Source organism: Manacus vitellinus, unplaced genomic scaffold, assembly GCF_001715985.3.
Source record: "Manacus vitellinus isolate BGI_N305 unplaced genomic scaffold, ASM171598v3 scaffold_22_pilon, whole genome shotgun sequence".
NCBI classification, from domain to species: Eukaryota; Metazoa; Chordata; class Aves; order Passeriformes; family Pipridae; genus Manacus; species Manacus vitellinus.
In genome coordinates, this window is record NW_021939632.1 from 2,896,063 (window position 1) to 2,907,696 (window position 11,634).

Here is an 11,634-nt window from a genome sequence, read left to right on the forward strand (position 1 = left end):
CACCTGACAAAAAAGGTCTCCAATAAAAGCTCCTAGGATAGGTTTGCTATGAAAAACAAAACAAAACAACAGAATAAATACTTACTAGTTTTAAAGGAAATTCTGTTAAACTCGGTCATTTGCTTTAAACCCTGTTAAATTCTGCAGGACTTTCTCCTATCAGAGGATCAAACTTGTGTAAAAGCATAATGGTTTGTTTGAGCAGCTTTCAGAATTGCAGTAGTAAAGCTCAGCTTTTGTCACCTCTGTTTCAAAAGGTAAATTTTCAGCATTTGTTTGTTCTTCTGAATGTAAACCTGCTTTCTGTTCTTGACATTGCTCCATTTCCTTCCCTTTATCTCTGAATGTTTGCTTCCAAGTCGCTGGAGTTCTGAGGATGTTTTCCAAACCAGTATTATTTAAAGTTGTATCATATTTTCAACCTCCACTAATTATACAGTACTGTAGTAGCAAATATAATTTTTAAGGATTGGATTATTTTTATACCTGCATCCAATATTATTAAATCTGGCGTTCTAGTCAGTAATATAAAAGGATACAATAAAACAATGAATATTACTATGTCTCTGCTTTTTTATTTTCTTTAGCTGTGCCTGTAAAGAAAAACATATGCAATTTTTAGATTATTTTAATTATAATTAGAAATCTAATCCCAAAAATAAGAAATTGTATGGTTCTTTTGTTCTTTGTATGGTGCCTCCTGATTGAATAACTAAACTGAAAAGCAGTGAGGAAATGAGTATGTTCTGTTTGTTGTGCCAAACAAACTTCTGCTCAGCTGAAATACTTGTGTTCTGATACATTTATTTTGGTAGCACTGAGCAACTCAGTCTAATTTTAATTTTTCATCAGTTTAATTTTTCGTCCTACTGGAATTGGTGAAGTTGTGTGTTTATGTGTGTGAGTGCATGTTGAAAGGGAGGACAACCTCAGGAGATGCAGGTGCAGCAGGGCTGTTTGCAAGGGCAAGGGACTGGACCTGACCACAGTGAGATCACTCCTGTCTCAGTAAGTGCTGCTGGGGACTGTGAAGGATATGCAGCTGAGTGTCCCTCAGAGGAAGAAGGAGGGCACCTTGAATCCATGAAGGCTGCTGGGAAAAACCATGATGTGGAAGAGCATTTGGAGCAATGGCAGGTATGTTCAGCTGGGTCAATTTTTTTCCTATATTGCTCCAGAGCAGTACAACATGGCTGTGATAGCAATCAGATGGGACTAAGGTGGGATTCATCTGTCCTATCAAAAATTAGGTGGCCAGTTTGAACCCACCATCTGGCTCCTCCAGTAGCCATGAAAAGAGACAAGCATCCATAGAGAGCAGCTCACCCCATGGTAAGACATCCCTCACTCTTGACCCAAGATCCCACACCAGACAGCTGCCTCAGATGAAGTGGGTGCTACTCGCAGAGCAATGCAGAGTGTAAGACATACTTCCTGCTACATCCTGAAACTTCTGTCTACTTTCTGTTTTGATACAGTACAGAATTGTGTTTTATGCCTGCTCCTTGTCTAGTAAGACTCTGGTGGGAAAATAAAGGGGAGAGAAACATGATGAACTCTGCAGTTCTGTTCATTTGCAAGAGAAGGACTGTTAGCTGTGCCTCAGTTTTGTTACCAAGACTCTTGTAAGTTATTCTACTTTCTATGTGACATTGGTAACTTTTAAGGAAATTAACAGCAAGAAAGGATGGGTCACAACATTGCCATGGGACTAGGTAAAAGATCTTTGGAGTTATGGACAAGTACATGATTTAACAGTCCTGCCCACTTCAGATTTGCATACCAGTGCCTCTGAGACCACTGAATGCACCCACTGTGTGTGTCTTCAGCCATCTTGGGAACCACCTGAAAAGAAGTCAAAGTGCATCTGCTTTCCCTGATTATGCATGAATCTGTATGTATAGCACTTTGATTTAGACTTTCTGAAGGGTTTTTTTTTTTACTTTTAGCTAATTACAACATACATTTCTGCTTGTGTATATAATATATAGTGGATGAACCAAATTTACATGAGATAGCAAAATGTAGAGGAATCCGGTAAGGAATAGGATTGAAAAATATGTGGGAAGAAAGTATCAAGATGACACACATGAAGAGCTGTAAAAGACACTTGTTCCTACTTTATTGTATATCTTCTGGTAGCATGATAGCCCCTTGATTACATGCAACTTATATAATGAGGTTACACAGGACTATGAACTTCCTAATAGATAATAAGGCCTTTTACCTCTGATACTTCGTTTTGCTGGCATAAACAAGCATTGACAAGAGCAACTACTGTGTTTGTTACTAAACATAGCATAGTTTCTATTCCATGACAATTTTTCAGTGTTCAGTGTTATATCTGAGCTTTGACACACCAATTTGTTTTTACAGCTTCTGGAAAGTTATTTAGTTATTTCTTCAAAGAAGGTTTTCTTCATAATTCCTTGAAGGACATCACAACTATTGTGGCTGTTGAATTTGTCTGGACTAGCAGTCAACTATCTATTGTCTAAATGTGTGCCTAATGACTTCGTTAATAACTGTACCTGCTGATGTTTCACTGACATCAGTTCTCCTGTTTTGGCAATTCTCTGCATCTGTTCTCCTAAACCACTGAATCTCTATTACTAATTCCCTCACAAATCGGCAAGCAATGGGGCACATACAGCCTGTCACTCCCCTTCTTCCTGGAGAGGCCCTGTTGTGACCACTGGTGTGTCACAAAATGGACAGGGAAAGGCAAGTAGAGACGAAAATTCTGGTATGTGAAGATGTATGTCTGTTCAGTGCATTATTTCCTGGAGGAGCTGGTGCCTTTTGCATTGCAAATGATTCACTCTGCCAAAACTGTGATCGTAATAGATATAAACAATCAGGTAGGAATAGAAACAAAGTCAAAAAATACAGGTAATACACCAGCTCCTGATGTGCATTTACTGTAGAGAACAGTTTTAACGTGCAGGCTGCATGCTCAACCTTTACACACTAGTATAGGCAGCAAAGCTGCACCATTTACACCTGCTGAAGACCTGACTTTCATTTTCAATAGTGCCCTGAGAAGTTCTCTTGGTCCTACACACTCACTTCACAGCCAACGGGAAGATTTCAAGACCTGGGTTAGTCTAGCTGCAACTAGACTTGAGTTACCTTGAGGCAACACTGGAAAATCTGAATGTATTGCAATGACTGAAGAGTCTAGATCTGGGACATGGACATCCCTGGACGATGAGTGGCATACAGCTCTGCCAAACACCCTCCACAGTCAGGTTTGTTCCCTCTGCACACCCATTTCCACCTGAAGCCCGTGCTGCGGCTCCCTCGGATGGCTGATGTCTGAGGGGATCACAGCACTGAAATGTGTTGTTCTAATGAGACTTTGGGATTAGTTTTTGGATGTCCCCTTTGGATGCCCCTGAATCTGGGAGGGAGGTGGTGGCCTGGGGTGGAGGCTGGACGCTGATCAAGCAGGGAAGCACAGCGCACAGGGGACAAACACTTCCCAGCCATTTCCTCCCCTTTTTCTGTCAGCTCCTTGGCAAAGTGGAGTCTTAAAGAGGGGCCTGGAGGAACTGATTGGGCGACTGGTATGGGAGGGAGTAGCAGCAGGGGCAGGAGCTGAATCCAGCATGGCCTGGAGAGGCAGCCAGAGTGGGAGGGGGGCTGAGGGGCCCCCATAATGGCTCAGGACTGGCTCTGCCCCAGCCATCCTGGCAGGACAGCCCTGCTTCCCAGCTGGGGGCAGTGCAATGGGCCCTGGCTGCTCCTGGTACCCCCAGTGCCCTCGGCCCTGCAGCTCCCTGACAGCAAGCGTGGGCTGCTTCCAAACCACCACATCCCCCTCAGCACCAGCTCCTGAGGGGTCTGGGGTCCTGTCCCAGCCTGCCATAGGAAGGGTAGGTGCTGCCAGGGTATCACTGTGGAGATTAGGAGTAGGAGTGGGGAGCAGGCTGCACTGGAGGGGCTTCGGGGACAGAGGAGCAAAGGAGGATGCAGACAAATCATCCCACATTTCAGGCTCCACACCCTGAGCAGGTTCACATGGCAGAGTGAAGAGGGATGAGGCAGTTCACTCCCTGTGCCAGCAAGAGGCATACCACCGTTTTTACTACCTGCAAGCCAACAGTGTTTCCTGGTTCAGTGCAAGGTAAAATTTTAAGACAACCCTAAGCTGAGAAATTACTTGCGTAATACTTCTGGTCTCTCCCACCCTCCTACATACAAGGAGAACCACCCCTTCAATATAGGAGATTAGTACCTGAGACTTCATTTCTTGTTCTTAAAACAGAAGATCAAACAAAAGCAGAAGGGAGAGCTGTTTAACACACAGAGCTGTTACCTGGAATTCAGTAGTGTGTTTATAACCTGCCAGTGTTTCTGGCAGCTGAGTTTGCCAGAGACCAGCTACATAGCCATTAGACATGACTTTGCAGGGGATAACCAACGGGTTGCTCATCCTTCTTGTCTGTGTCTGATAATGATGGGATAATCTGTGTTTACTTCACAGAAAGACTTTACTGGCAGTTGTGGCACGATACAGGATCACCCAGACCTTCAAAGTGAGAAAAATTACACCTTTGCCTGAAAAGGAGGAACTGGAAACCACTGTGGCCCATCTGATTTCTAATGGTCTCAAGCAATGCATTTTACTGGAGCACAAAGCAGAACAAAGGTACTGTTCAGCTGGAGAACTTAGGCAGGGGAGGCAGCTAAAAATAAGAGAGTTCGAGAAAACCAAATCCTCCCCAAAGAGACCTTTTTTCCCATCTTGGTCTCTATCTGGCAATTTTCAGAGGCTTCCTGGCATGCAATGTCAAAAAGTCTCAGTCTCCAACCTATTTTCCCTGCATCACAGCTGTGTTACCTGCTTCATGGCCTTCTGGGTTATTTGTCATTTCTAGATCTGCTATAGGCTTCCTGCTCCAGCCTGACCATCCCTACTTAAAAATGTCAACCCAGCAGGAGAACACTTCCTCTCAAGAAAGGAATGCTGCCACTTGAACACAAACATCTGCTGGCTGTGCTGCCTGCTCCTCCTTCTCTTGGTCCACCACTTTAGCGAGCCCACAACACACATAAGATGGCAGCAAACAAAACAGCCATAATCACTACCAGAAAAGCCAAGGTCAGTCCTGCTTCTTTGATGTCAAAGGTGCGGGTGTTTTCTGTTTCTTTTTACCCTGTTAAGCAGTAAGAAGTGCTTTGGCACAGGATTTTGCTTGTAAGAAAGAAATAATCAGAGTTTGAGGCATGGAGCTTGTCTGTGCTGGTAATTTATTGCAAGAGAAGTGAGCATGTGGATCCCAGGTACTATTTTCCAAGTGCATAATAAGCATGCCTTCGGATGGGGTCACCTCTTCCACTTTAAGAACAGGTTATATGGCACCCTCCATTTAATTTGCACTGAAGGTGTTGGTATAGAAAACTAGCAGGGGATAGCTGGTGTGCTGTCAGTTCCCATGTCAGCTTATTTAGTGGTAACTTCCTTGTGTCAGATATTTATGACTTAAAGGAAGAACGCTGCCAGTCCAGAAATCTCCTCCCAGCCTGAAGAGGAAATACAACACAGCTTGAATCTATCATTTGCCACTTGCCACCATGACGTCAGCTCAGGGCTGAACTTTCTACCTGTGGCTGGGACCTTAAATGAGCTGACGCCAGAGGAGAAAAGCACTTTCTCTAAGGTTTAGCAGCAAGTAGCAGCAGCAACAGAAGCAGCAATGAGACGCCGTGTATTCCTCGCTGTGTTGCTCAGCCTGGTGTTGGGCCTTTTGAAAGGTAAGAAACACTATCTTCTGTTTTGGGATTTATGAGAGCAAGTATTGTGTGGCAGTGAATGGATTGCTTAGTACTTTCAGCAGCTGCTGAGAAGTCAGTGGTGATACACAATTCAGCATGTCTAGATTTTGATTAATTAATGATGAAAGATGTCACTGCAAGCCAACAGTTTTCCTTGTTCACAGAACAATTCAAAATCACTGGTGCCTGTGATTAACCTAATTTAGCCTATTCCAAGAGCAGTTTGCAGGACTTCCACACTAAAGCCAGGTAATTCAAGCTCTGTTACACTCATAACAAAAGGTGCAACTGTTCCACCCCAGTGCCCTTCCGGCCAGAGGCTCCTTGTCTGGAAAGCAGTGTCACCTGAACTGGCTTGCAGAGCTTTCGTTCCCTCCTGTTGAAATAAATTAATGGAAACATCACCACTAGCTTGCAAAAGGCTTGTACCGTGGTCTGTTCAAACTAAAGGGCAGGTATCATTCCTTAAGCCACTTACTACTTTTTCCGGCATTGTGACAAACTTGGTTGTTGTGGGTCAGAGCCTCCGCCCAAACTTGCCTTTCCCTGATACTCAGATATGAGGGGGTGAAGGCATCAGCAGGAGTAGAATTAAAGCAACTATATGAAGAGTTTTGTGGCAACTTGAAGCTGTGAGAGGACAGGAATTCCCAGGTAATACAAAGATAAAATTACAGAGGTATGAGCCAAATTAGGACCTGTTAAGCTTGCAATTGGTGACAGATGGTTGTGGGGCTCTGTTGACTACTGTGAGTGAACATATGTATTTCCAGCAACATCTACAATATGCTACAGACCAATTTTCAGCTATAAATCATGAGCATAGAAGTCTTCAGGACTGTTGGTTGGTTTTCTGTTTGGAGGCTTGTAGGTAACAACAAGATGTGAAAAATCTTAACCCAAGAGTTACTGAAAGCAATGTATTTCACTTTCTTCAACAGACTTTGCATCAGAATGGGTCAGCCCAGAAACTTTTTTCTTTCTAAGCAAACATTGTTAAAAGCCTTGCAGGATGTGTCCATTTGAATAGTACTGGCAAGGGCCCTGCCCTGCTCAGCAGCCAGATGTCTCTGCTGTTCCATAACCTTGGTCCTAACATCCATTTCTTTATTGCCGCAGTAAATGCTTAAGTCCATTAACATATCCTGTTTCATTACATAGAAAGCTAGGTCCAGGCACACAGAGCCATAAATCAGCCATCTTTGCTCAGGTTACCTTTGACAAGTTCATCAGAAAGGTTCAATTGTAGCTCATGTGCTCTGCTGTCACCACGGATGCTGTTCTTCCTGAGTCCAAAGGGTACTCCTGGGCAACTGTTAGCCAGAGCCTTTTGAGGCTAACAGTCATTGTAAAAAAATGGCTAGTTGTGTAAGGGATTGTTGCCCCAACATCCATGGCTTGTGGCTAACTTAGATTCATATTATATCATGGTTATAGGAAAAAGTACATTTCTTTACATTGACTGGGAACACATAATGCTGTATTTAGAACTCAGTGACCAGTGGAGGCAGAAGCATTGGCAGAGAACTGGTACAATTGCTCATGTTTTCCCTTCATGTAGAGGAGACAAATGGATTACTTGTCTTTTTCACATGCCTTTTCTACATAAGCTTTATTGACTAGGAGAAAAAGGTTTAAAAGATTTTCCTCACTTTGGATTTTCAAAGTACTACAAAACTCCAGAAAAGTGGGGCCTACTTTTCAAATGTCTACTGAGATTTGCAATATTTTTTAATATATCAGCTTGAAGAGTGTGATAGTGACACAGATTTTAGCCACAAATGCATTAGTCCCACAGCTGCATGCTATTAATGTTTTAGATTAAATTATGATTGCAGCAGCATAACTCAGAGTAAATAAGTTTATTCCTAAAATATATTAACTAATTCATATTAAAGTTAGTTCATATGATCCAAACTGGCCATTTGTAAGTATCACACATTTATCACTAAGGCTGGTTTAGTATTTGTTTTCCTTACTTCTAAGAAGAACACCGCAAACCAAACCAACCAACTAACCGACCAACCAAAAAAAACCATCAAACCCCCAAACCCCCAACACATTTATACCAAGAGTTGAGAATTATACAGTTTAAATAAATTAAAAACAAACAAACAAACTTTAAAATAAATATCTGAAATACTTTGGAAGAGTAAACACAATGATGGAATGCTGAAACCAAAGTGTGAGGAAATTTTTTTACCTATTGTCTGGTATCAGCAAGGTTTCTCTTTATTTAGAAAGAATTATAAAAGGAAGGAAAAGACAAAAAATAATGAAAACTGTCATAACTGCATGGAATTGTGATTCAGGAAAAAGGGTCTTGATACCGCTGACGATAATGTAGCAGAACAAGCACTCATTGAACAGAAATTGTCTGCTTTCAGTGTCCACATAAATTTGCACAAGAGCAGGTGCTAGCAAAGGCAGTCATCCTTCCACTGCTCTGAAAGAGTCTACAGAGAGTTTTCAATGGTGCTCCAGTAGTGCTCAACCCAGGGGTCACTTCCTAGTGAATGGGATGCCCCAGACCTTGCTCTGACAGTCTGCACTGCAGGGAGAAATGTGTGTGCCTACAACTCACGTAGAGGAGAAAGGCAGGGAGAGTTTAAACCTGCGATTGGTAATAAGGATTCCAATGGCAGGGTCAGAGAAAATGACTGTGAGAGAAAAAGTAACACAATGATGCATGAGGCCAGGGGAAAGCCCAAAGGCAAGGTAAGGCTACCCAGAGTTCTAGCTGTTCAGCCCCAGACAGGACCCCTTGCAGGTATCTGCCTCCTAAGCTGTCCTGCATGCACAGAGTTCCCAGAGCTGCAAACTCTCTTCTTTTCCCTTCATCAGAAACCACTGCTGCCTCAGAAGGAGAAGAATCAGCAACTGTACCAACAACCTCAAAAACTCCAGGTAAGGAGAAAAACCATCAGACAGAAACTTCTGGGTACAGACTGGAGTAACCAAGTCCAACAGATCTCTGCAGTTCCCATAGAGATGTGTTCCCTTGCCTAACTTTCCCTGAGATCCTCTCCCAGGGGAGACAAAGGTGCCCAAATTATGGTTGTGAATACCCTCCACACTTCCCTATTTTCCTCCTGCTCTTTCCTGCAAGGAGAAAGTGTTGGGGAAGATATGAGATGCTTTCCTGCTTGGTGCCTTTGCCTCCTGCACTAGGCCTGGCTGCAAGAGGATCCCTGCAAAGACATACCCAGGGCATCCCCTGCCAAGGCTCTGAAGGCAGTTGTGCCTGAGGTTGGTCGGAGCACGGGCAGGAAGGGAACTGGGCCACACAGCATCACAGGGCTGAGCCCAGGGACCGGGTTTGGGGACCAGGGAGCAGTTCCTTCCTGAATCATCTAGGCTGGAAAAGACATCTGAGATCATTGAGTCCAACCTTTGACCTAAAACTACCTTATCTGCCAGACCATGGCACCAAGCGCCACATCCAGACTCTTGTTAAATCCCTCCAGGGACAGTGACTCTACCACCTACCTGGAAAGCCCATTCCAACGCCCAATCACTTTCTCTGTCAAGAACTTCTTTCTCATGTCTGACCCAAACCTCCCCTGGCACAGCTTTAGACTGTGCCTGCTTGTCCTGTTGCTGGTTGTCTGGGAGAAGTGACTGATACCCACCTGGCTACAACATCCTTTCAGGTAGTTGTAGAGAGTGATGAGGTCTCCCCTGAGCCCCCTCTTCTCCAGGCTAAAAAAACCAGCTCCCTCAGCCACTCCTCAGAAGGCTTGTGCTCCAGTCCCTTCACCAGTCTCATTGCTCTTCTCTGGACCTGCTCCAGCACCTCAATATCCTTCCTGAACTGAGGGGCCCAGAACTGCACACAATACCCAAGGTGTGACCTCACCAGCACTGAGTGCAGGGGAAGAATCTCTTCCCTGCTCCTGCTGGCCACACTATTCCTGGTACAGGCCAGGATGCCATTGGCCTTCTTGGCTACCTGGGCACACTGCTGGTTCATGTTCAGCTTCCTATCAGTCAGAACCCCCAGCTCCATTTCTGCCTGGCTGCTCTCCAGCCATTCTGTCCCCAGCCTGTAGCGCTGCAGGGGGTTGTTGTGGCCAAAGTGCAGGACCCGGCACTTGGTCCTGTTGAACCCCATACTACTGGATTTGGTCCATCAATCCAGCCTATCCAGGTGCCTCTGGAGAGCCTTCCTGCCTTCCAGCAGATTGACACTCACCCCCCTGCAACTTGGTGTCATCTGTTAATTGCATAATGGTAGGCACAGTGCCCTCATCCACACATCAGATGACACAGGCATCACATGCAGGGATGCCCAAGGCAGGGCAAGGCTGCTCAAGCTTTGGCTGCTCAGCCCCTCATGGCTCCCCCACCACCTACGTGCTCACAGCTTGTCCTGCACGCACAGAGTTGCCCAAACTTTTCCAACAGATAATGCTAAGCAGTGCTGCCATGTTCCTTCTTTTCATCAGGAAGCGATAATGAAACTGAATCAACGACTGCTCCATCGGTGAATACAACCACAAATAATCCAGGTAAGGAGCAATCTCTTCAGGCAGCCCCTTCTGGGCACAGATTGGAGGAACTGAATTGCAAGGAGCTCTGCAGTGCCCCCAGAGAGGGATGAGTGCCTGTGCCAGGTTTCCCTGAGATCCTCTCCCAGGGGAGTCAAAGGTGCCCAGATCAAGACCTTGAATACCCTCAACCCTCCCCCATTTCCCTGTTGCTCTTTGTCTCAAGGAGCAAGTGTTGGGGAAGATTTGAGAAGGCTACTCTTTTCCTGCTTGCTGCTTTTGCCTCCTGCACCAGACCTGGCTGCAAGAGGATCTCTGCAAAGAAAGACATGCCCAGGGCAACCCCTGCCAGAGCCCTGAAGGCAGTTGTGCCTGAGGTTGGTTGGAGCACGGGCAGGGAGGGAGCTGGGCACACAGCAGCACGGGGCTGAGCCCAGGGACTGAGTTTGGGGACCAGGGAGCAGTCCCTCCCTATCATCCTCCATCCTGGCCAAGCTGCCTGTCCCAGTGTGGAACTGGGAAGCCCCATCCAGGTCGGTCGAAGCTCCTGCTGGGGTCACGCAGAGGAGGGGCAGCCTCCCCAGTCCCTCAGCTCTTCCTTCATGGGGGGCTTGGAGGAATGCAACCTTCCTGATAGTTTCCCATTTTCCCATCATGATTGCCCAGTATCATCAACAACCTTGTGCCTCCAACTTTCAGAGGAATGTTCTTGAGGAATGTTCTTGGGGAGAAGGCCTCTTTTGGTAGCGGAGGGTGTGCTGGCTGTATGAGCTTGATGGACCTGCTCGAGCTGCTCTGACAGATGTTCCCAGATGTGTGGTGCTTCCTTGGGAAGCTGGAGGGAGCTTTCCTGCCAGGTGGAATACGTGTGTGGTTGTGGCCAAGACAGCTGTGGCCAGGGAGCACAGCTAAGCTGTGGGCAATGCAGTGCCCGTGTGGGGCACGTGTTCAAGCCCTGAGAGTTGGGGGACAAGGGGTCACAGACACATCAGATGACACAGGCATCACATGCAGGGATGCCCAAGGCAGGGCAAGGCTGCTCAGAGCTTTGGCTGCTCAACCCCTCATGGCTCCCCCACCACCTACGTGCTCACAGCTTGTCCTGAGCAGACAGAGTTGCCCCAAGCTTTTCCAACAGACAATGCTAAGCAGTGCTGCCATGTTTCTTCTTTTCTCTTCATCAGGAAGCGATAATGAAACTGAACCAACGACTGCCCCATCAGTGAATACAACCACAAATAATCCAGGTAAGGAGCAATCTCTTCAGGCAGCCCCTTCTGGGCACAGATTGGAGGAACTGAATTGCAGGGAGCTCTGCAGTGCCCCCAGAGAGGGATGAGTGCCTGTGCCAGGTTTCCCTGAG

General features: G+C 45.8%; 1 protein-coding gene across 1 annotated transcript in view; it reads left to right on the forward strand.

Annotated features, from left to right (window-relative positions):
- Window positions 1-1,130: 1,130 nt before the first annotated feature.
- The window catches only part of MUC13 (mucin 13, cell surface associated), a 25,472-nt gene continuing 14,968 nt past the window's right edge, over window positions 1,131-11,634 (forward strand). Inside the window, exons 1-4 of the mRNA XM_029959892.1 lie at window positions 1,131-1,137; window positions 8,626-8,688; window positions 10,230-10,292; window positions 11,456-11,518. Coding sequence (XP_029815752.1) covers window positions 1,131-1,137; window positions 8,626-8,688; window positions 10,230-10,292; window positions 11,456-11,518 — 196 coding nt within the window. The remainder of the gene's footprint in view (window positions 1,138-8,625; window positions 8,689-10,229; window positions 10,293-11,455; window positions 11,519-11,634) is intronic.